At 51.4% G+C, this 22,891-nt stretch overlaps 10 protein-coding genes across 10 annotated transcripts; 5 read left to right on the top strand and 5 right to left on the bottom strand.

Moving 5' to 3' along the window:
- The first annotated feature begins 23 nt into the window (after positions 1 to 23).
- P174DRAFT_453870 (oligopeptidase family protein) lies at positions 24 to 2,628 on the top strand. Its single transcript, XM_024829187.1, has 2 exons — positions 24 to 251; positions 350 to 2,628. The coding sequence occupies exons 1-2, from the start codon at positions 220 to 222 to the stop codon at positions 2,502 to 2,504; spliced, it is 2,187 nt and encodes a 728-aa protein (XP_024679577.1). The 5' UTR covers positions 24 to 219; the 3' UTR covers positions 2,505 to 2,628.
- Positions 2,629 to 3,004: 376 nt separating this feature from the next.
- P174DRAFT_375669 (uncharacterized protein) lies at positions 3,005 to 3,625 on the top strand (the record flags this gene model as incomplete). Its single annotated transcript, XM_024822635.1, has 1 exon — positions 3,005 to 3,625. One exon carries the CDS (start codon positions 3,005 to 3,007, stop codon positions 3,623 to 3,625), a length of 621 nt encoding a protein of 206 aa, XP_024679576.1.
- Positions 3,626 to 4,030: 405 nt separating this feature from the next.
- Positions 4,031 to 5,023, top strand: P174DRAFT_514955 (glycoside hydrolase family 43 protein; the record flags this gene model as incomplete). The annotated part of the gene is made up of 3 exons (XM_024832118.1): positions 4,031 to 4,269; positions 4,308 to 4,591; positions 4,690 to 5,023. Exons 1-3 carry the CDS (start codon positions 4,042 to 4,044, stop codon positions 5,021 to 5,023), a joined length of 846 nt encoding a protein of 281 aa, XP_024679575.1. The 5' UTR covers positions 4,031 to 4,041.
- A 73-nt stretch (positions 5,024 to 5,096) lies between these two features.
- On the bottom strand, positions 5,097 to 7,191 carry P174DRAFT_423837 (putative MFS transporter; the record flags this gene model as incomplete). The annotated part of the gene is made up of 9 exons (XM_024825155.1): positions 5,097 to 5,280; positions 5,346 to 5,675; positions 5,730 to 5,783; positions 5,833 to 5,919; positions 5,974 to 6,422; positions 6,472 to 6,574; positions 6,634 to 6,650; positions 6,717 to 6,924; positions 6,998 to 7,191. 9 exons carry the CDS (start codon positions 7,189 to 7,191, stop codon positions 5,097 to 5,099), a joined length of 1,626 nt encoding a protein of 541 aa, XP_024679574.1.
- Positions 7,192 to 8,262: 1,071 nt separating this feature from the next.
- On the bottom strand, positions 8,263 to 9,567 carry P174DRAFT_376047 (putative oxidoreductase, short-chain dehydrogenase/reductase family; the record flags this gene model as incomplete). The annotated part of the gene is made up of 6 exons (XM_024822659.1): positions 8,263 to 8,399; positions 8,485 to 8,595; positions 8,648 to 8,719; positions 8,775 to 8,901; positions 8,971 to 9,422; positions 9,489 to 9,567. 6 exons carry the CDS (start codon positions 9,565 to 9,567, stop codon positions 8,263 to 8,265), a joined length of 978 nt encoding a protein of 325 aa, XP_024679573.1.
- A 258-nt stretch (positions 9,568 to 9,825) lies between these two features.
- Positions 9,826 to 11,725, bottom strand: P174DRAFT_279937 (putative serine/threonine protein kinase ENV7). The gene is made up of 3 exons (XM_024821548.1): positions 11,370 to 11,725; positions 10,681 to 11,296; positions 9,826 to 10,629 (listed from the first exon to the last, which is right to left on the bottom strand). Exons 1-3 carry the CDS (start codon positions 11,487 to 11,489, stop codon positions 10,085 to 10,087), a joined length of 1,281 nt encoding a protein of 426 aa, XP_024679572.1. The 5' UTR covers positions 11,490 to 11,725; the 3' UTR covers positions 9,826 to 10,084.
- Positions 11,726 to 12,660: 935 nt separating this feature from the next.
- Positions 12,661 to 14,700, top strand: P174DRAFT_434064 (CAP-Gly domain containing linker protein BIK1; the record flags this gene model as incomplete). The annotated part of the gene is made up of 1 exon (XM_024825841.1): positions 12,661 to 14,700. One exon carries the CDS (start codon positions 12,661 to 12,663, stop codon positions 14,698 to 14,700), a length of 2,040 nt encoding a protein of 679 aa, XP_024679571.1.
- Positions 14,701 to 15,252: 552 nt separating this feature from the next.
- P174DRAFT_506563 (3-hydroxyanthranilate 3,4-dioxygenase) lies at positions 15,253 to 16,225 on the bottom strand. The gene is made up of 2 exons (XM_024831314.1): positions 16,076 to 16,225; positions 15,253 to 15,956 (listed from the first exon to the last, which is right to left on the bottom strand). Exons 1-2 carry the CDS (start codon positions 16,105 to 16,107, stop codon positions 15,410 to 15,412), a joined length of 579 nt encoding a protein of 192 aa, XP_024679570.1. The 5' UTR covers positions 16,108 to 16,225; the 3' UTR covers positions 15,253 to 15,409.
- Positions 16,226 to 16,407: 182 nt separating this feature from the next.
- Positions 16,408 to 17,618, top strand: P174DRAFT_423832 (RNA 3'-terminal phosphate cyclase-like protein; the record flags this gene model as incomplete). The annotated part of the gene is made up of 2 exons (XM_024825154.1): positions 16,408 to 16,731; positions 16,791 to 17,618. The coding sequence occupies 2 exons, from the start codon at positions 16,408 to 16,410 to the stop codon at positions 17,616 to 17,618; spliced, it is 1,152 nt and encodes a 383-aa protein (XP_024679569.1).
- Positions 17,619 to 19,102: 1,484 nt separating this feature from the next.
- P174DRAFT_444728 (tellurite-resistance/dicarboxylate transporter family protein) lies at positions 19,103 to 20,933 on the bottom strand. The gene has a single exon (XM_024828162.1). It carries the CDS (start codon positions 20,631 to 20,633, stop codon positions 19,449 to 19,451), a length of 1,185 nt encoding a protein of 394 aa, XP_024679568.1. The 5' UTR covers positions 20,634 to 20,933; the 3' UTR covers positions 19,103 to 19,448.
- Between the last annotated feature and the right edge of the window lie 1,958 nt (positions 20,934 to 22,891).

Raw genomic sequence — 22,891 nt, 5'->3', positions numbered from 1 at the left:
TCTCTTCCCCCTTCATCACCCCACAACCAACCCCTCCTGAACTGATCCATCCCCATCATCCATCATTGTTTTATCTTACAGTTTGCCATATATACAGTATAATAGTAACCCATTATCTATAAGTTACACAATCTTGTCTGTTCAACCCAATCGCATTGTCTTCCCCTCAACGCTTGGCGCCGATCTTATCAAGACAGCTCTTATCGCTGCTGAACGGACATGACCATCCGATCAATGAAGTTTACTCCAGAGTAAGTAGATAAGCCTCGTCTCTTCCTAGAATCTGGGAAGACCCCTTGAGTCAGAAAAAGGTGTGTTTCACCAGAATTCTGATCGCTGACCTGGTTAGGGTCCTCCTGGGAGCTCCCCGCCGCTCTGGGCCCATCCCCAACTCTACCGGGACACTTGCCGTCTACACACAGACATCCTACTCCTTCGACTCTCATTCCAAGACCAATGAGATCCGTGTACTAGACATCGCCACCGGCCGATCGGCCCTCATCACGAACGACCCGGGCGCCAGCAGCCCACAGTGGCTGGATAACAGCGACCAGCTGGTCTGGCTGAAGACAAAGGCAAATGGCAACACCAGCTTCATTGTCGGAGATGCGCGGGAAGTCGACAAGACCTACACTGCGGGCACTGTGCCCGGTCCCGTGTCCGACCTCAAAGTGACTGTTGTCGAACCGGGCAAAATTGGGTTTGCGGTGGCCGGGAAGGCCAACCCGGATGGGTCATTGTACAACCCACACGACGCCAAAAAGCCTCTCAGTTCCGGCAGGCTGTACACGTCCCTGTTTGTCCGACACTGGGACTCGTGGATTGAGCCACAGCGCAACGCCATTTGGTATGGCTTGCTGCAGCGTGCACCCCTGTCCCCTGCTACTCGGCAGGCGGGCAGATATTCCGTCTCTGGGCTGACGAACCTGATCTCGATTTGTGGGCTGACTGGGGTTGAGTCGCCTATCCCGCCTTTTGGCGGCTCCGGTGATTTTGACATCAGCCCATCAGCAATTGTGTTTGTTGCGAAGGATCCTAATCTCAACCCCGCGACGCACACTTCCTGCTCGTGCTACTACTGTCCGATGTTCTCGTGGACTGGCGTGGGCGCTCTGGAAGCCAAGGTGTGCACGGTCAAGGGTCTCGAGGGTGCTATGTCATCCCCTGTTCTTTCGTCTGACGGCAGCTCGATTGCTCTCCTCGCGATGCGTGAGGATGGCTATGAGTCGGACAAGAACAGAATCCTATACGTTCCAAATCCTTGGAGTGGTGAGATGATTGAGATTTTTGCCTCTGCTGATGGCAAGGGACAGTGGGATCTCAGCCCGTCGGGATTGACCTTTGCTAAGGATGATCAGTCATTATTCGTTCAGGTCGAGCAGCAGGGCCGTGGCGTTTTGTATCAACTTCCGCTCGACAATGTCCGCCATAGTACACCTGATGTGTTGAAGCTGCTCACGCATTCTGGTTATGTTACGGATGTTTTTCCTTTGGGGGCGAATTCATCGAATTTGTTGATCGCCAGCAACAATCTGGTAGACAATAGCTTGTGGACCATCATTGACACCCAGGATACATCCAAGGTCAGAGTCGTCTCATCTATTGGCCGTGGAGGCGCCGCCTTTGGTCTGTCACCCACACAGGTGGATGAGATTTGGTTCAAAGGTGCGGAGGATCACCCCGTCCATGCGTGGGTGGTTAAACCGTCCAATTTCAAGCCTGGCAGCAAGTATCCGCTCGCTTATCTGATTCATGGAGGGCCCCAGGGCGCATGGAACGATCAATGGAGCACTCGGTGGAATCCTGCCGTGTTTGCTGAGCAAGGTTACGTCGTCATTACGCCCAATCCACGAGGTAGCACCGGGTACGGGCAACCATTTACAGACGCGATCCGTGGCTCTTGGGGAGGCCTACCTTACATCGATATTGAAAAAGGGTTTGACTACATCGAGGAGAATCTGGATTACGTTGACACCACGAGAGCCGTTGCACTTGGAGCGTCTTATGGTGGTTATATGATGAACTGGATCCAGGGCCACCCTCTCGGCCGTCGATTCAAGGCGCTCGTCACTCACGATGGTGTATTCAGCATGACCTCTCAGCTTGCCAGTGAGGAACAATACTTCCCGCTCCATGATCTGGGGGGCCCGATCTGGAAGGTCCCAGAAAACTGGGAGAAGTGGGATCCGTCTCGTTTTACGGAGCATTGGCAGACACCCCATCTGATCATCCACAATGAGCTCGACTACCGTTTGACGATAGCCGAGGGACTCGCAGCGTTCAACGTCCTGCAGATGAGAGGGATCGAGAGTGCCTTCCTGACCTTTCCAGACGAGAACCACTGGGTGCTCAATCCGGAGAACTCTCTCGTATGGCACCGGACGGTTTTCAACTGGATCAACAAGCATGTGGGCTTGCCTCCAGTGACTGATGAAAAAAGCAACGCCTTTAGCTCGAAGAAGACACCGTTGGAGAAGCGTGTAGCTGGTCTATCTCTTTCATAGTCTCAAGTCTCTGTAACGACTCAGTATTTCTGCTTGGATGTGCACAATGACAATGACCTTTTGATATAGCCTCGTCGGTATCATTGAATTCCAGTTTCTGTTTCATAATCTTCGTTCATTACCCTCAATGGATATTTCATTACATTGTTGAATGAACTTATTCCTTGATTTGTCGTATTCTAGATGGAACGGAAAAGCCTTCGAGACAAAGGCTGAGTACAATGTGGCCGAGTGCTGGTCTGTTGGCACCAACAAAGAGTTCCTATTCTTGTCGTGGCTTTTATTCACCGTAAGCCTTTGTCACATATCCGCTGTTTCATGGTTCATGATGAACTATATAAGCGATGACAGCCTTCTCTCGTCTCCATGATCCCTCCGCTACGATCCAAGTGCTTTGATTTGAGCAATCTACTTCCACGCAGCAACGAACAAACAATCTTATAGAGATATCCAAAAGCCCATATCTCACTTTGACCAGAACTAATACTTCCATATACAAAATGCAAGGCAGCAACAATCCCTCCCTTCCCCGTATCGTGATAGACCCCTCGTCACCTCAATCCCCCAGCATCTCCTGTGCATTCTCACCATCAACACCCACAAACCCGACCTCGAGCCGATCAACACCAAAGCCATCACAGCCACCATCCCAAGCAGAAGCAAAACGACCCAAGAGGGTCCATCCATCCTTCCAGCCCATCCTCCGCCATCTACGCACTCCGCTCTGCCCCCTCGTCTCCAGCACCACGGGGCAGCAGCATCCCGAATTCCCCAAGACCCTCCTCGCCTACAATCTACTCACCTCTCGGCAACTGGACGATCTAGCCCGTCACTTCCACCAGGTATGGCCCCCGGTGGAAGCCACGAGGGCATACCCCGTCTCGATCCCCGCGTGGATCGGCACACAGGGCGAGAAGAGCGTCGATCTACAGACCAAGCGAAGACGGTTCGGTCGCTTTATTGGGCTGAGGGGGTGTGAGTCGCCTACTATCAAGGAGCATGGAGAGGACGAAACAGAGGCGCTTTTGGAGAGGATGGAGTGGGAGTGGGAGCAGAGTCTTCTACAGGCGCAGCGGGATGATCCTGATGCTATTTTGCGGTGGAAGGCATGGGGGCGTTGATTCTTCTTTTGGGGTCTGAAAGGTGTGTCGCATGTCTTTGTTCGTCTTTGCTTTTGTCTTTTTTTGTCTTGTTGGTTTGCGGGAGTTTGTGGTGGGCAGTGATTGCATGCATATTCAGCTTTGATAGACACGGAGTACAATTCAGCTAAACGCATACTAGAATGTCATAGGACAGGGACTACATTTCAACATCGCCTCAATACCAGTCTACGGATTATTATCTGATTAAAGGTATCCGAATCTAATCCCCCGTTTAGCCTGATGGAGTGGTGGGGTAATTTCTTGGGGTCTATTGTTTAGCCTGAGTCGGATAAAAACCGAGGCTCTAAAGATGTATAAGAAGGGACGTTCAATATCAGGATGCTCAAGCAAATCACTTCACTCGCTAGACTAGACTAGACAGTTGAAAAAAGAAAATGGCCAACGAACCCCTCGTCAAACACATCTACACCGCGGACCCCTCCGCCCACGTCTTCAACAACAAACTATACATCTACCCCTCGCACGACCGCGAGACAGACATCCAATTCAACGACAATGGCGACCAATACGACATGAACGACTACCACGTCTTCTCGCTGGAGACCGTCGGCGGCCCCGTCACCGACCACGGCGTCGTCCTCAAGGACACCGACATCCCCTGGGTCTCCAAGCAGCTCTGGGCCCCGACGCCGCAACCAAGAACGGAAAGTACTACCTGTACTTCCCTGCGCGCGACCGCGAGGGCATCTTCCGCATTGGCGTCGCGGTGGGCGATAAGCCCGAGGGGCCGTTCGCGCCGCAGCCGAATCCCATCCGCGGCAGCTACAGCATTGACCCGGCGGCGTTTGTCGATGACGACGGGCAGGCGTATTTGTACTTTGGCGGGATATGGGGCGGGCAGTTGCAGTGCTGGAGCAAGTCGGAGAAGGGGGAATGGGAGTTCGATGCGTCGAAGACGGGCCCGCAGGAGCCCAGCGGGGAGGGGTGAAGGCGCTGTATCCGCGGGTGGCGCGGCTTACAGAGGATATGCTTGAGTTTGAGGGAGATATTCAGGAGCTGGAGATTGTGGATAAGGAGGGGAGGCCGCTGGCGGCGGATGACCATGAGCGGCGGTTCTTCGAGGCGGCGTGGATGCACAAGTATAACGGCAAGTATTACTTCTCGTGGTCGACGGGCGATACGCATTACCTGGTGTATGCGACGGGGGATAGTCCGCTGGGGCCGTTCACGTACCGCGGCCGGATCCTGGAGCCGGTGCTCGGCTGGACGACGCATCATTCTATTGCGGAGTTCCAGGGGAAGTGGTATCTTTTCTATCATGACTGTTCGCTGTCCGGAGGGGTGGATCATCTGCGGAGTGTGAAGATGCAGGAGATTGTTTATGATGCGGACGGGAATATCAAGCTGGCTGAATGAGCGCTTATTGCAGATGTATATATCATGAAGCATGTCATTATGTTATCTTGTCTCCTTCGTCATACTTGAGACATCAGTGTCCCATTCCCCTGGCTTGATTCTCCATGACAATTCTCCAATACTTGTCGCGACTGCGAGCTCGGAATGTCTTTCCCCATTTGATAATCACCAGGAACACGGCAGATATGGCCATGCCAATGAACGCCGCGGACACAAAGCAGTTCTGATATCCCAGGTCTTCAAGCCAGGGTGTAATACTATGCAAGTAAGTCTTCGTCAGCACTGGCAGTCAAGTCCGCTTGAGCCGTAAGTTGCAACATACCCGTAGCCCATGGCAAAGGACATTGTGTTGCGAACCAAGATCACACTAGCCATCGCATCGCCGCTCAGCTCCCTGTAGCTGTCGACGAGATAGTTGACGCTCAAGGTGATTCCACAGGTGTTGGCGAGCGCAAGAAGGCACATCGCAACTAGTAGCCCGAACCAGTGAACCTCGTGGGCTGCACCCACACCCCAGAGAAGTAACGATCCTGGGACAAGGATCAGACATGCAAGGAAGGGCCAGAGACGCTGCTCGGCTTCCATCACTCCGCCGTTTCGTCGAGCTAGTTTGATAGTAAGCCAGTCGCTGAATCTTCCGGTGAAGAGAGACCTAGGCTGTGTTAGTAGGGTCTGTACGTTGATTCATCGCTAGTCATCAACTTACCCGGCAATGACACCCAGACAGCATGCGAGATAGCTCAGACCGACCATCGACGAACTGTCATACTTAGTCGGACGCATCTAGGATATTCTCTAGGCAGTCCTACCTGAAATTATACGGTGCTGACCCCAGAATAAGAGACGAAGTGGCATTCAACACGTTGAACCATATCAGGTACGAGCCATATGAGAACCTGCCTCGTCAGTATCCAATGTTACAGATGAAGATGAGAAAGCGGTTGGCGTACCCAGCATAGAAGATAACCGGCCAGCTCAGGTAATACAACGTTTGGTAGAACCTCCTAAACATGTTGTTCCTGGGTTGTCGAGGTCTAATGATTGACAGCTTCTGAATATAGGTTTTCTTGCAGTAGATAACTCCACACTCTGTTTCATCCGGTTGTGCAGTGGCAGGTAGAGACTTTTCCTGGTCATCTTGCTCGGAGGGGGTCGTTGACGACTCTATCACGCCCTCGACCGTGGCTGTCTCGGCATGTTTCCGCGCGTAGTTTGTCTCCTCCATGAAGAAAAAGAGGAACACGATAGTCACAGCGCAGAATATGGCAGGCCAGTAGAAAACCCATTGCCATCCCTGGTATTGGGCGATGAAGCCGCATATGACCGGCGCAAAGTAGTTGCTCCCGGCCAAAAAGAAAGCGTACAGGCCCATATACGTCCCTCGTTCATGCGTAAAGTACTAGACTTTATCAATAAGCGGCATGAAAGTCTGATCCATAAATACTTACCACGTCGGTCACGGTCACTTCTGGAAGGGCTTCAATTGGAGCAACAAAGAAGCCTGACAGAATGCTGCGGCCAATCCACTCGTCGTTCGAACGGACATAAGGACTGTTGGCGGTCTCGTCATTAGCGATTGAAGTCCACGACGGAGCATCATGACAACGTACCCCCATACCAATGTAGCCTATGCAAAAAGACTCCTTGTCAGTCTCCTGATCATGGCAGCCGTACAACATCTTTGCAGACTCACCAATATACCCACTAATGAGAGAATGTACGTCAATCGTTTACCATACTGCAACGCAAATGGTTGCCAGAAGAGAAGACCCCAGCCTGCGAGCAAGAAGAGATATCCGGTTCCCTGGTTGAGAGTGTCCACTGCAACGCCTGTCTCTTCAGAGAGCTGAACAAGCACCGAATAAACAACGGAAGTTGAGATTCCTGCAAACAAGGTATATCTGAACCATAGGGGAGCAGATTAGCTGTTCGATCAGGAACTCTTGATCAAAACAACGACATCGGTTGACTCACACGCTCACACAGATCGTAGATAGTAGCTTGCGCCGTGGTGACCAATTCAAGGGATCATCCGGGTCATTGGAAGGTTCAGGCACGAGCACAATATCTCTGTCTCCTCTATCAAGGTGACGAGTGGCCAAGACACCATCCACGTCCACCAGGGTGAACGTGCCTGGGATGGCGTCGCTGTCCACACGAGGCGCCATGACGAGACAGGATTAACTGCAGAAGGTCAAAATGCTGTTTGCGGAACTGCGATGATGCTGTTTACATGTCCTTTGATGTTCTGAATGTGTATACACCGCTGCTCAGCCCGATGGGTGTGCAATTGGACTGCCGATCAGAGTCGAGCGGTGAGCTCAAGATATAAGTCACACTGCAGAATGTATCAATCACACTGCTACGAGTTTTAGGATCGAAGACAACCTGAGCGTCGAAGTTGAATGGTAAGTACGAGTACTCGTTATCTGCTCCTCTCGAGGATCCACCAAGACGCGATATGGGAGATGCACATTCCTGATAGTCATCAGGTGCAAGCGCAGCATCACATATGTACCGCATCGCACAATAGCCGATAAGCACGGGTCGGAAGCATTCCGCTATCATGAGACTGGATGATGATGCATGGATGCCTCGAGCTCAGATATCAACGAGGCCCACTTAACTGCTTATCGGGCTCTCTCCACGAGGGGACGATGATCCATAGTCAGAAGCGTGAGATGATGGAAGCAGGTTCCTCGCTCTGTGACTCCGCCGATACAAAGACGGCCAATGCTCTGGAAGCGGTCCTTTCTCCTCTCTTGATGGGACTCTGTCTGGGGAGGAGGGAACAAGGATGATGGGCTTCTGGTGAGCTTCATTGGGCAGTCTCAGTGGCCGTCGAGCTAAGCAAGGAGCTAGCCAGCGCCACTGAGTAGTTGCTTATCACCGTAGCTTGACTGGAGTCGATCTTCTCCCTTCCTTGTCTTCCGATCATTGGATGGACTCGCCGACAGATATGGGATGAGATGGAACTGTTCGGTTTGCGTGGTCGATACATTCGTGGCCAAGTTGGAGACAGCTGGGTTCCCCCGCACATGGAGATACCTCTCAGCAATTATTCTCATTGGATGTCTCCACGGAGACGATATCTACTCATTAGCAAAGATCGCAGGATTCACCTTGGTTCTATTATCTGGTCATTAGAGATGGATCTACCTACCGTGCAAAGGTATACTCATCTAGGAACAATCATATCTATCTACTTTCCTACACATAAGTAGACAGCCGGGTCAACTCTAGAGACGCTTAAACTCCTGCCCTACCATCTGCTCACTCCGTGTCCACAACGCTCGACCGTTCTCCTCACCAGCAGGGAAGTCAATTTTCGGCAGAGCAAGAATTTGGCAATTGTCTAGGTATGCGCCGGAACGTTCTATTCCCGATGTAAATCCATGAGCACGATAGTCTCCCGTCGACACATTGTATCTTACACAATCATAAGAGAGGATCCCACTCACCACTGATATCCGGATCCAGAAGAGCTCTGAGAATCGTGGCAATTCCCTGCGACGCCGACTTTGGCGCTTGTTGAAGAAGCAGCGGTAGGTCTTCCCCCACTTCAAACAGAGCTGACTGTCAGGAACTCATCAAATGCAGGGAGTCATCTGGTTCTGCACGCACACTCTTTCTTCCTTTGGAGCCATGAAGCTACCTGCTCTGGCGAAGCAACGGTCTGAAGGCTTGGCTTGGTGTCTGAAGGATGTTCAGCTCAGGCCGAAGATGGAAAATGACGAGGCCGCAAACTCACTTCCAGCATTGACAGAAAAGGTGCCCATTGACCGTCCACAGCCCGTGATAGCCAGACACTTGACCATCTGAACGTTGGCAAACATCGATAGAGCATATGCATCGAGTGGATGATATATCTTCCCGTCCTGCAGAATCGACAGATACCCGTGACATTACCTTTCGTATCCTAATCCAAACCAGAGTAAATCACTTACTGCGAAATTGGGGTCATCCCAGGCAGGCGGCGGCGCTTCAGACCGGATACTAGAGCAAACCATGACCACCCTTGAACCCGCCGGCATCAAATGCACCACCAAATTGATCAGGAGGAAATTGCCGAGATAGTTGCACTGGAAATGAGACTCGATTCCGTCCTCCGTCTTCATCCACAGTCCAGCCATTATCGTGGGAAACCCAACAAACCCATCGATAGGAACCTCAAGCTTCTTAATAGCTTCCGCCGCCTCGCGCACAGAGGCCAACCGGCCAAAATCTACCGAGATGAAGATCAGCTTGGCCTTGGGATGTCTGTGGTTGATATCGTCGATCATCGCTTGCGCTTCGGCCTGCGACTTGCCCATCAGGATAATGGCGGCTGCATCGCCGCTTGCCAGGGCCTCGGCGGTTGCTGCTGACAGTCCTGTCCCACTGACTCCGGTCAAGAGGACTTTCGATGGAAGGAGATTTAGCCTATGACTGCAGTATTTGAAAGGGCTGGATGTGTTTTGCCTACATGTTCGTTTCTTGACGCTCATGGGAAAGGCATTGACCACTTCAACACCTTTGGTCTCGGATCCCCATTCGATGGCCATGTTTGCGGCTGTTGATCAAGGGCTCACGGGGCCTGTACAGCTTGGTAGCATTGAGAAGCCTCGCTTGTCGCAGACTGTCTGATCGAATGAGGCTTTGGTTTTCGTCATCGTGAGTCGGTCCACATTACGTATAGAAGACGTCCTAAACATTGCAGATTCCCCATTACCTATTCGGTCCGGTGGATTGTTACCAAGGTCAAGTAAGTGGAACGACCAATCACCACCAGCATCGGGAAGCAAAGTAGCTATCGCGGCATAATGAAGAAGGGAAGACCAGTCGAGGGTCTGTCATCGACCGGATTCCCTTGTGGTCTCGAAGAGAGAACAGTATAATCGAGATACAAACTTGATAAGATATGGTGGACATTAAGGAGATATCCAGGGAATATGTTGAGCACTCGGCTAATACTTTGGCCCCATCAAGACAAGCCGTTGGACGCAAGGACGCGAAAAGGACGCCAGATGACGGTCACTCAATAGAGAAAAGGAAATGTCACTCCTGATAGAATACCCCCGTTTAGGCTGATCCTGAAGCGATGCCATCGTCATCCGAAAGATCCTTGATCACGTCCTTTATGGTCTGAATGAGCTCATCGATGTCAGGACGGTCAGCAGGCTCAACCTGCAAACACTTCCGGACTACCTCTTTCACTGGCTCGCTGATGGTTGCGGTGTTGTCTTTGCCCGCATCCTCAGCTCCAGCTCGGCCTTTACCCTTGGTAGCCCCGGGCTTCTCATCCGGAAATCGCCAGTCCCCGCCCAATACACACATACTGAGACTACCGCCGGTCTCCTCGCTTCGGGCCTCAAAGGGGCTTTTCCCTACAAGGCAGGCGTACAATGTGCATCCCAAGGACCAGATATCGACCTTGGTGTCAATGATTGACCCAGTCTTGACGTCGAATAGTTCAGGCGCTCGGTACGGCATGGTACTGTGCTCAGCAGCAGTATCTTGGACGGCCAGAGCTAGTGAACGGGAGGTAATAGCAATCGGGCTGGGCGCGAGGGAGCCGAGATCCATGAGGATCGGAGTCTGACCGTCATCGTCGATCATGATATTGCCTGCCACCAGTCAGTCACCCACCGCATAGAGTTGCAGACGCACCAACTCACCAGGTTTGATGTCCCTATGCGCATAAGGGCGAAGTTCCCCCTCCTGAACTCCCTCCTGGCTTATAGTAACCTCGTCATCCATCAACGGCTCGTTTTCTGAATCTTCTTCGTCTACTCGCTGGCTTGCTCGACGCTTCGGCTTGCCCATTTGCATTGATAACTGTGCGTCCGCCTCCTCGCCCTGGCGTCTGACCGCTTTGGCTCTGCGCGTAGACCCAGCGCCACTCTTTACCCGATACTGGTGCATTGCTTTAAGCGCGTTGGCGACACCAAGCATAAGCACCATTAGCCTCTTTTCGGGAAAACGAGTATGGTTCACGAGATTCGCATTGATCGCATCTTGAAGATTCCCGCGTTGGTAGTAAGGAAGCAGGATGTAGACGGTTTTCGATCCTGGTTCGCCGCCATCGGAACGAAACTTCGAGCCCGGCTCCGTAGATACGCAATGGTCTATCGAATGGATGATGTTCGGTTGTGATGTGAATAGGTTGTAGGCTTCGACCTCTTTCAAAGCCTGTGATACAGATTCTTGGCCGAATGGACACCGGATCTTCTTCAAGGCGAAGAGCTCTGATGTCGCCTTATCTTGGACGAGGTAAACGTAGGAAAATCCACCCTAGCAGATTCGGCGATGTCAGTTGAGCGAATATACAACGAAATAATGCGGTCTGGATATCTGATTGACCTACTTCACCTAGGAGCCGTAATAATTTGAAGCTGCGATTGTTGATTTTCAGCTGCGGCGTGCTCGGAAAGCAGCACATGCAATCTGTAAAGTTGTAGAGCAGATCGAAGAAATACTGAGCCATCTTGCGCGATGAATCAGGGAAGCTGATGCGACGGAATCTATATCAGAATAAAATTATGATCGATTTTGTTTTTCGTGATCTCCCCAGCTCATCAACCTGCAGTAGTCGCACAAGTGCCTCCGCGGAATCGTTGACGTGCGTGGTCCCACTGTCCCACTGTGGAGCAATCACCTACTTCGTGCGGGTGAATGGGAGTCGGGAAGCGAAATTGGATAATGTTCAGGGACGAGCGGTCTCGAGGTTGGAGCCGGAGCAAGGATAAGGAACGCGAGGAGAGAATCGTGGGAGATGAAGGTGCCAGGTGGACGAAGCGGAGAGATGTTAATCAGGAGAACTGCAAGGTAGTTAATTGTTAGCGTCAGGGAATGGTCACTGCTGTACAGAGTAGTGTCTCCTATGTCTCAGTCAAGCATGTGTCGCAGTAGGGTTGGAATGGAGAGGTGATGAATATCTCATCGATAATAGGATATCTTCAGAGATTAAAGGGAACTTCTGCCTTACAGCCGTGGAGTTCGTCGGACTGATTACGCATGGGCACTGTGGAGCAGCAGATAATAATAATACTACGAGTACGTACCGAGCAGAGAAACCCATGGCTCGTGTCTCCGTTGTTTGTTATCACTATCATGACCATCATTATGGCTATTTTAATATATTCCGTAGAGGATGTTGATATATAACAGAAGAAGCATCATGATCAGACTATCAGTGCAATTGTCGGTGATCGATGTCTCGACGTCAATCCTCTCCTAAGTACCTCTAAAACACCATTCGTCATTCCCTTTTTGCCAATTAGCCCCCGTTCTTGTCATTCTTCTTCTTCGGGCTTCTTCTCTGCCCAACTGGGAAATAAATAATAAGAAAAAGAAACGCCTCCGTCAACCCCCTTAAACCGTTAACAGTCCATTGTTGGCTGACAGGAAAGCCATGAAAACTTATCTGCTCCTATCAATAATCAATCAATGACCAGTCAATGATCTAAAGTGCAGGAGCTCCACTCGTGTCTGTTCTTCCTTATACCGCATCATCCCTTTAATGCCGCTCTTTTCCTTCCCCCCTCCTGACTTGTGTCCCTTTTGAATTTCTGGACCTTTCACCTTTCCGCTCTGGTCGCGTTCGTGAATTCGAGCACTTTGAGGACGCTCTCTCTCAAATCTCGAACTCCATCGCCATGGCGCCTCTCGACGATATCCAGGTTGGCGATGTTGTGAACGTTCCCGGGGGCATGTATGGGACGGTCCGCTACCTGGGCACCGTCGCCGGAAAACCAGGCAAGTTCGCCGGGATCGAACTGGCTCCGGAGCATGCCAAGAGAGGGAAGAACAATGGAGATGTGGAAGGGAGAAAGTATTTCAAGACCACTGTCCCTGGTTCCGGCATCTTTGTTCCCATGAACAATAATCGCTACGTCACGAAGCGATCCTCCACATCCGCCCCTACCGTGACCACCGCCCCTCCGACGCCTTCGCGACCGATCAATTTCAGCAAATCCGTCGGACCCAGTCCTGCAGTGCCTCGTCCGCGTGTAAGACGACCCTCTCTACCTCGCCCTGAGTCGCCTCGTGGTCTGCCCCCCTCCAAGCTTAGCCTTGCCGGGCTTCGTACTCCGTCCACCGCTTCTCGAACAGGGCCGAGTCCCAATGGCTATCCTCGAAGTCCGGTTAAGGCTCCGTCTCGCGCATCCGATAGGGCTCCCTCCCGCATGAGCGTGGACGATGACTTGTCCTCGGTTAGGACTTCCGACTTCCATCGTAGCTCAATGGCGTCGGAGGTGCAGGAATTGAAAGATCAGATCAAGAGCCTGGAAAAGCAGCTACTAGACCGCGATAAGCAGCTGGAGGAACAGGAAAATACACTGGCGGAATTCCATAGGACAATTGAGGACCTGGAAGGTTCGGATGCCCTGTCCATCAGGGCCCAGCTGCGGGAGAAGAACGAGCGGATTGCTCAGTTGACAGCGGAATTCGATCTCCATCGAGCCGACTTCAGGAGCACTCTCGATACGCTGGAAATAGCCGCGTCGGAGACCGAGCGGGTCTACGAGCAGCGCCTGGACGAACTCATACAACAGAATAAAGAGCTACAAGACCGGGGTGAGGATGTCGAGGCCGTTGCCAGGCAGCTGAAGCAGCTGGAAGAGCTAGTTTCGGAGCTAGAGGAGGGCCTGGAAGACGCAAGACGTGGCGAGGCGGAAGCGCGGGCTGAGGTTGAGTTTCTACGAGGAGAGGTTGAAAGGACAAAGCTTGAGCTGAAAAAAGAGCGCGAACATTCCAGTGCCATGTTGAGGGATGCCCATTCAGGCGGAGACGGAGGCCGGCAGTATTCGAAAGAACTAGATCAGAAAGACGACGAGATTCGCGGCCTCAAAGCCATCATCCATTCATTGAGCAGGGGCGATCCGAACTTCCCTGGTCTGCAGAATGGGCTTGCAAGTTCTCGACAGGACCATGATTCCGAACAAATCGCTCATCTGGAACAGCGTATTCAGGAATTTGAGCACGCAACCGAGAGCAAGAACTATCGCATCGAGGAGCTTGAGCGGGAGTTACAGCAGTTGCGGCTTAGCAATGAAAGCCGTACTCGCAGCTCCACGATCAGCGCTCCAGCGCCTCACCATAAACCATCGAACTCTGCGGGATATATCGGGGCCGCAAACACTATCAACCATGCTCATCGACTGTCTGACCGCACAGTGGTCCCTAATGACTGGCAAGAGCAACCTCATGGTGAAGGTCAGTATCTGCCGTTTGGCTCGCACCACCGAGGAGCTTCGGACTCCTCCCGCCACCGTCTGGAGACCATGCATGAGTCCGATGGCCGCTCTGATGATGGCAATTCATTGTGGTGTGAGATTTGCGAAACCAGCGGTCACGATATCTTGAGCTGCACGAACATCCTTGGCGCCGAAACCAAGAACGAGCATGCTCTCCCTGTTGAGCAGTCACACCACGAGGGTTCTGTGGACGGCAAGTCGACCCCCGGGACTTCCATCGCCGGAGAATCCTTTCCTTCAAAGGACGAGGATAGTGCCACCCCTCAAAAGACAGGACGAGATGCCGTCCTGGAGGGATTGAAGGGTATCAGTGGAGGACTCACAGCTTCAATGGCTCCTGTTGCAGGAAAGGCCAGTGGAGTGATTGATGAAACGAAGTGGTGTGCCCTCTGTGAGAGGGACGGTCATGAAAGCATTGATTGCCCTTTTGATGACTGAGCAGCGGCCGTTGCGTCCGGATGCTGCTGATGGTGGCTCATGTTGGACGATCACCTATTTCTTCTGTCCTTGATGTCTGAGCGGGTATCTCCTATGGGCGCATGCCGAACCTATTAATACTTTTGCATACTTTCTATTCTGGCAACGCCATGCGCCTGTTGCCCTAGACTGCGGTTTTCGCACTTTTTATAGTCTCCTTCTTGGGGGCTCTCGCTGTCATGACCATATGAAGCCCAGCCTTGCCATTAGAGATTCAACCCCAAGGCGAGACCTTATTCAGCGCTTGTCTTAATACCTTCATCGCTCTTCGAGCCCTCACTCTTTCTGACTCGGCTGTTGCCAGCTCTTTCCTTTCATTTCACCCTCTTTTGTATTCTTATTGTACTTTTTCTCGGGCTTAATAGACCCTGTTCTTACAAACACCTCCCGCAGAATCGCAGAACCTCAACCCATCCTACTCATCTTTTATTCCCGCTATGCTTCGGCCAGAATTACATGATGCGTCCAGGCGAGTTGCGGTTTTCAGCTACTCCTCCAGTCAGCAGCGCATTTGGGCCAACGACCTGTGTCGGTCTCATCAAATCAATGTACAAATTGGAAATTGTCCGAATACAGCGCTTGAACAACTACATATAAGTACACTACTCATCGTCCGGTTTCCCCGGGCCCCGTTTTCGTCCCGCCTACAGGTTAGAAAGTAGAAACCCAATCACTCCAGAAACCTAGGTGGCTGTACAATCTCCCCTTCTTGATATCGCGTTTCCGCAATGGTCCCACATCTCTTGCAAGTCCGTTTCTTCTCATCAGCAGCAAATTCCTCGACCACCTCCTTCACCTGTGTCCCCAAATCGGTACACACAAACCGCTTCTCCCAGACAACCTCCCCACACTTCTTGCAGAACCACAGCATCGTATCAACTGCGTCTTTGGGCCGAGGCTGCTCCATCACCACACCGACTGTGTCCTTGAACCGCACAGGGCAGTGCGGGGTGTTGGCGGGCAGTAGGAAGATCGACCCTTCATGGATGGGGATATCCTGGAAGACGGGAGGAGAGACGGATGTATCAGCTGTCTTTAGAAGCATGGAGCCTCGATACTGATAGAAAAATTCTGGGGTCGTGTTGATGTGATAGTCCGTGCGGGCATTTGGGCCCCCAACGATCATGACCGTGTATCCCGCTGTCGCGGGGGAGGAGGGGTGATAGACGCAGTAATTATTCACTGGTGGTTGAAGGAGATGTGAGTTTTCTTCGAGCCTGTAGCCTGGTCATTATCTGAGCTGTAAATGTACTTCATGGTTTCGTATCAGGAGATGCTCCCTGCGAAGCGGGGGAGGGGTATGCGGTTTCGGGTGGGACTTGGAGGTAGGAAATACCATTTTGGGATGTTCAGAGCCGGTGGTAGCATTGTCGCAGACTTTCTATTACTTTAGAGGCCTTTCTGATGCCGAACAGACTTCTAATCGACGAACTGTGAGATTTTATTCTCGCAGTCAATCATGAATGATTTTCAAGCAAAGACCAAAGCCGATGCGGTCATCCCATCAGGCGGAGATAGCCGGAGATAGATAAAGAGGACACCCGGAAAGGAAAATCGTCTGTCCGACAGATTTTCTCTTTTTATCAGAAATTATCCACACTTTGACATTGAGAGAATCAGCTTCTGATATCGACGACAGGGTATCGGAAGATCTCCAATCCAGCAACTATGGCCACTACATCTCAGCCTCCCCTTCGGTTCACCGGCCACAAGAATTTTGTGAACCGACTGGTCTTTTCAACCTTAACCGGCCGTGCAGTCCATATCTCCCAGATCCGTCCTTCGTCTCCCACGAATCCCGGTCTTGCTCCCCACGAAATCTCGTTTCTGCGTCTCTTAGAGGCGGTCACAAATGGTTCCCAGATGGAAATTTCATACACGGGAACTATCGTTATCTACAAGCCTGGTCTGATCACTGGAGGCGTTGTGGGTAACGGGGTCACCACCGGAGGTGTTATCCGGCATGAACTCCCAGCAGGATGCACTCGAGGCGTCAGCTACTTCTTAATACCTCTTTGTCTCCTCGCGCCATTCTCTAAAGCCCGATCAAGGTACTCTTCACTGGACCTGGCGTTATTACTTCCGCCACACCCAATGGGGACATGTCCGTGGACAGCGTCCGCACTGCAATCCTTCCGCTTTATAACCAGTTCGGCATCTTCAACAACATTGAGCTTCGCGTTCTGCGCAGGTCTAATCCTGGACCGAATGGCAGGGGAGGCGGTGGAGAAGTTCAGTTGGTTTTCGGCCACCAAGTACGCCTTCCGAAAACACTGCACCTGATGAACCCAGGCAGAGTCAAGAAGGTTCGTGGCGTCGCGTATTCGGTGGGTGTTTCAGCCTCCAACAATGCGAGAATGATCGATGTGGCGCGTGGCATCCTCAATCCTCTCGTTCCCGACACCTACATTTTCTCCGACGTGTCGTCTGCGCCGCTGGTCCCTGACAGAAACAACCCATCCGCAAAGAAGAAGCTCGGTCTTGGCTTTGGTTTATCCCTGGTTGCGGAGTCTTCGACTGGCTGCTTGTACTCCGCTGACGTCGCCTCTCCACCTGCGGGTGGCCAGGCACCGGAGGATATTGGAAAACAATGTGCCTACCAGCTTCTGGAAACTATCTCGAAAGGCGGATGCGTTGCCCCGGCTGCAGCTTCAACCATGCTGGGCCTGATGACTATGGGATCAGAGGACGTTGGTCGACTTCAGTTTGGACGGGAAGTGATTGCCGATGAGAGTATCATTCAGCTGGCTAGAGATTTGGCCAAGTTCGGTGCCCCTGGTTGGGGTCTAAGAGATGCTACCGGCGAGAATGAGCAAGGGGATGTAATCGTGAGCGTGGTTGGTCGAGGTATTGGCAACGTTGGTCGGAAGGTTGCTTGATCACGGCAAAACATGAATTGGCGGCATATGATATCTGCTACATATGCTCGCTCATGCGGTTATCAACACGAGGCTCAACCACCATTTGGAGGCTTCTCTGCACATCCGAACCAGTGTAGCGGCTCCGCGCACACATGATACTCTTGTTCCGATCATTCTCCGGTAACAAGCCACCGGATCTGTTTGGGAGATGCTCTACCCAGGTGTGCATCAAAGTCGAGTGAACGAGTGAACTACCTCGACTCTAACGAAAACGTCATCACTCGCCTGGTTCTGTTATGTGTGGTTGGGATCCGGCACGAGGTTACTTGTACTTCGGACAGCCAAGGTTCTCAGCAGGACGACCGATATTCTGAGGTGTTTGGCGGGGGGAACAAAAGTTTTGAAAGGTTGTTCACCTTTTGCGTCGCACTATACCCATGTTTCGATTACCGAGGTTGTTCCTGGACACCTGGCCAGGGCAAATTGAACTGATATTCAAAGAAGAGGCGTTTCTGGTGTTCCGGGAAACAATTATTATGGCGCACTTATGCCTGTATATAGTACTATCATGCATGCAGATCCTGCACAGCTAAACATTTGATATCAACGACAAAAGCCTTCGTCACATTTGTATTCGTGTTCTTCATTTTACAGTTCCTCGATTCTACTAGAATATGTATGCTGATACGGAAGTGTCTACTGCCCCAGTGACGCAAGCAAATGCTCGTCCCAACTGGAGGCTGGACCCAAGCTCAAGATTCTTGAAGCTGGAGGGAGTGTTGAAGAACTCTGTATGTACCCTGTCCTTTCTGTCACAGCAGGACCGGACGATCAACGGCTCATTATGACCTTATTTTGCGCACCTCTTTCGCTCTGGCATATCTTTTTCGTCACGATGTTAGGCAACAATCTGCTGAACCAGTTCCCAACGCAGAGATCTTTCCTAGATTGGGGAGCATGACGGTATTCAGTGCCATAGTTTGATCGTACTTTCCTTATTTGCAGCGGTTGCCTTGGGGGTCCTGGCCCGCCACCAGCGCGGTACAAAAAGACAGCTGCTCCCCTCTTCCTCCTCTTGCGTTCTTTCCTTCCCTTCCCCTTGCCCCTGCCCTTGAGAGTCTATCATTTCTTTTCTTCTCCTGCGCCGTTCTTCCTCTTGTACTTGTTTCTCGGCATGAACCATATTTTTTTCTTTCTCTCTCCAGATATTGATCTTCGCCGTGCTTCACGTGCCTTCCTTCTGCATATCTCCCATGTCCCACTATAGTGGCCCCTGTAAGTTGCCTTGCAGCGAGTTTCAAACTTTCTCGTTTCAACCAGAAGCTGATCCTTTCAGATTGCGCGTCATGAAGGCTTTGTACAGGGGCTTTTGTCAACATCGCGGACTGATTCCTGTCTTGAGGTACGAACGGGTAAGATGAACAAACACACTTCTACTATAGATTGCTCTAATATCCTACATCTAGGCATCTTAAGATAGTACCACAATCTAGCAAAAGGACCAAATAACAAGAAAACATGATAGACTCCAAAAGCAGACTTCCATACAATAAACATAAATGAGGAAGCATTGGTGCTGAACAGAAAATCGACCATGACAGAATGAGACTGGCTTGTGCACCCCAACGCCTTTTGGAATGCAGCATACGCCGATTGAAGTTTTGAAAGCGAAACAGTGAAGGATTCCACCGAATGAAAAACGGAAGAGAGAGCAGAGGTGAGGTAAACGGGGAGTTCTTTCGAACAGGATGAAAGAAACAACGCTAGAAAGTATATCAAAAAAAAAGAGAATTTGCGAGATTGTAGCAGTTGAAGGTCATTGACAGAGTGATTGTTTGCGGGTGGCCTTTACTCTACCACGTCCTCATCCTTGCCGGGGTACATGATGTCTTGTCTGATGACGGCACGAATGTGGTAGACGAAAACGAAGACCCACATGCAGACAATACCGACTGACATTGCCGAGCCAACGCCCAAGACGCCAGGGCTACCCAATGCCCTCCCCAGGGTAATGGTGGCCAAGGTGAAACCGGTGTTAGGGAAGACCAGGGCCCACCAGCTCAGATGGAACGCAGTAGGCCGGGCCAGGACGACGGCAACAAGGGCAATGAGGAAGAACCAGAGACTCAGGGCCCAGAGGAACACGCCGACGATGATTGCCATTAGCTCGAGGATCCGGGCGTCCTCGATGGCGTGTGCGTCGTTGAGAACCTTGAATTCCTCGGGCAGGCCCTTGGCCATCCCTACTAGAGCTAGCGCGGTGAAAGCCGGAGGCCCCACGCAGATGAACATGGCCGGTCTGTGTTCGCGGCAGGGAAGCCCTGACTGCATGAGCCGGCCGATGTAGTGGGCGTACATCATGAAGCTGATGGAGAAGCCGAGGCCCTGGAATGTAACGCCGGCGGTGATGACGGGGATGGCGGATCGCGCGGGCTGGGATTCGCCGATGACGGAGGCAATGGTTCCGCTGAGCATGATTGGGAAGGCTGGTAGGATCCAGGAGGGCATCATTGTCTGGAGGCCGTAGGAGTGGGCAGCGAAGAGAAATGAGTACTGGATCACGGCTGTGGCAAGGGTGCAACTGCAGTAGACCCAGAAGAGGACTTCGAGTGCGATGAGGTACGACTCTAGGTCGTTGGAGCCGAAGTAACGATGCAAGCCGGTGATGATCGTTGCAATGGATAGCCAGAAGGTAGGAAAGAAGAGACCCTCGCGAGGGTGGCGCAGGCTGTCAAGGAAACCGCCATGCAGAATGAATCTCAGCGCCATCAGAGAACACACAAGAGCGAATAACAGAAGATTGATAATATAAACGACCATCCCAATGCCCTTCATTCCCTTGAAGGTATAGGGCTGACTAGCAATCAGAAGAGCCAGTCCACCGGTGCTCATCGTCAAGGTGTACCAGGCCCAGGTGAAGTGCCGTAGGCGCCCACGAAGGCTTAGTCGAGGAGATTTCTTCATCTCTTGTTCAAAAAAGCCAGAATCTGACTGTGACGATGTCGGCGGAACATGATCATGATCGTTGAACATCGTGATTGCGAGTTGCTCGGTCCTGATACGGACACGGAAAGAGTATGGAAAGGCAAACAAGGAAATTTATGTTAAGCTTAGTGAAGATGTGGTAGAACGACAGACACGAGCCAGGATCCTCTCCGGATGAGAGAGTGTGTGTAGATGATCTGTCAATGCCCTGGCTCCAATACAAAACCCCACAGACAGGGCAAAGATGAATCTATCGGAGCAGAGATGGTAAAGATCAGCCTATGTGCACTTGAAAGAATGGATCTACTATGCAGTGCCTGCACAAGGAAAGAAGAGAGAGAGATTTTGGAATAGAGAATGTAATTGTCCGACTGAAACTACGAGATATCGTTGGAGCCATAGATATTTTATAACAGACGGCAGACCCGCCATGCACATGTGAACGACCACTATAAAACAGTGAGGGCTTCGGCTTGACAACCATTGCCATTCCATCTGACGTGAAGGCTGTCTGGGCCAAGAGTCCAAGAAAATAGGAATGCAGGACGCATCAACAGTGGGTTGGCTTAGCAGGTATCGTGGAGGACATCCTATAAACTCATTGCTCCAGATTGGATCAGTAGTGTCCACCAGGAATCGGGGAGGTTAGGAAGGAAATTCAATCAGGCGCATATTTAGATAGGGCCATAGGGGGCGTAGCTGCAACTCACCTTCTTGCAAAGGAGAGAAGGTTCACTGTGGAGAGTCTAGACAAGGGGAGGGGGAAGGTAAAGCCTGATGCCTAGGGGGATGAGCCATGATCTTCACAAATAGTGGCAAATTAACGAGACTTCGCCAAGAGAATGTCTGGTATCAGAGTGTGCCTGAAGGAAGAAGATCAAGTAAGTTATGCACTCTGCAGACCACAAATGCAACGTTCTCGCCATGCAGATCCAAGATGACGCGTTTCTGGCGATAGCATGGGTACAGGTCAGAGTGAAAATAGGAGTGGCTTGTCACATCGACTAAAAGAGGAAGAGAGATAAGGCTTATTTCCTATTTTGTCAGCTTTCTGGCTTCTTTTGCTTCTTACGGTATCGGGTTCACTCCTTTGGCCGGCTTTTCCTGTTTAATCTTCGAAACTGATTGCCAAACTTGTCATGATCCGAATCTTGAGACTTTTCCAGTCTCGACGGCGCGATCTCAAAATTAGAAGCCGGGAATGAATCATGGAATGGAGACAGCACCTCGTCGGGTCGCCCGATTGCAGGCTTTCGGGCCGAAGCAGTGGAATTTTCACAAGTGGAAAGGGGCCGCTACGCCCAGTACGTAGTAGAAACGTAGATCATCGATAGGGAAGGCAACAGCTTTGAAGCCGATTAGACGGGTCTGTGTTCTTGTAAATTCTGTGGGTCCTGATGGCCAGGACCCGAGTAAATCATAGGTGGAGGAAGTTCTGGGCAACATTCGAATGCAGCGGACTACAGAAAACAGTACCCGAATGAATCTCAACGTGCGCCGAGGCCTTCAATTTGGTTTGCCCAGGAGCCCAGGCAAGCGGCCCAAGAGAGGGATCGACGACGCATCATCGACGGGGAGACCCGCTGCCAAGCTCAGTGGTGGCTGTGGGAAAGAAAGCAAGTTAGCGAGTGAGACACAAGGAAAGGGGGATGGAAAGTGAAACCATTACTTGAAGGGACTAGGTTTGCGTGTTGTGTATTTGCTTTTTCGAACTGCCCCTGAAGGGATGTTATGAGTGGATGTATGGCATTTCCACCACAATCTGATATCTAGATCATGACCCTGAAGAGATCTTGGGTCCAGAAGGATGCAGTCACCTGTGAGCTTAATGGAATCAAGAGAGATGGATTCAGAGGAGCGGTCGATGGAGTCGATGGAGATGCTGGAGCGCGAGGAGAGTCCAGTTCCAGATGTCGTTGCTGGGAAGACGCATCAATGCTTCTCTTGGCATTGGGAGAATCGACATTAGGGAGGTAGCAACAACCATTTCTAAGAATAACAATCAGCGCTGAAGTTCAGAAAGCTAGTTTTCTGTGAGATGATGATGCATGGTTTATCGGCGTTATTGTCCAGTCTTTCATGTTGCACATACAAAGCCAAGAATGGCTGTGATGGCAGATCTACATGAATCCAGTGCATGGCCACATAGTTCAGCGGATCTCTGGTGTGTATGAATATCTCCCTGGTTATACAATTCTAATGCACACTATTCATGATCTACAGAGTCGTTGACCCACTGCTTGGGTCTCTATTCCACCGTAACATCAGCGTGATACATGGCAACTGCTACCACAGCCATTAGACAG

The sequence above is a fragment of the Aspergillus novofumigatus genome, assembly GCF_002847465.1.
Source record: "Aspergillus novofumigatus IBT 16806 chromosome Unknown P174scaffold_7, whole genome shotgun sequence".
Taxonomy (NCBI): domain Eukaryota; kingdom Fungi; phylum Ascomycota; class Eurotiomycetes; order Eurotiales; family Aspergillaceae; genus Aspergillus; species Aspergillus novofumigatus.
The sequence above is the reverse complement of the archived record's forward strand: the minus strand, read 5'-3'. Positions and strand labels throughout refer to the sequence as shown.

Excerpts from the sequence above, each read along its gene's own strand:
- P174DRAFT_453870 (XM_024829187.1), top strand. The coding sequence starts at position 220 with ATGACCATCCGATCAATGAAGTTTACTCCAGA. Across the intron at positions 252-349 it reads TCAATGAAGTTTACTCCAGA|GGTCCTCCTGGGAGCTCCCC; the intron begins GTAAGTAGATAA and ends TGACCTGGTTAG.
- P174DRAFT_279937 (XM_024821548.1), bottom strand. The coding sequence starts at position 11,489 with ATGGCTCAGTATTTCTTCGATCTGCTCTACAACTTTACAGATTGCATG. Across the intron at positions 11,297-11,369 it reads TATTACGGCTCCTAGGTGAA|GGTGGATTTTCCTACGTTTA; the intron begins GTAGGTCAATCA and ends CGAATCTGCTAG. Across the intron at positions 10,630-10,680 it reads GCATAGGGACATCAAACCTG|GCAATATCATGATCGACGAT; the intron begins GTGAGTTGGTGC and ends GACTGGTGGCAG.
- P174DRAFT_506563 (XM_024831314.1), bottom strand. The coding sequence starts at position 16,107 with ATGCTACCACCGGCTCTGAACATCCCAAAATG. Across the intron at positions 15,957-16,075 it reads GCTCTGAACATCCCAAAATG|GCTCGAAGAAAACTCACATC; the intron begins GTATTTCCTACC and ends ACCAGGCTACAG.
- P174DRAFT_444728 (XM_024828162.1), bottom strand. The coding sequence starts at position 20,633 with ATGTTCAACGATCATGATCATGTTCCGCCGACATCGTCACAGTCAGAT.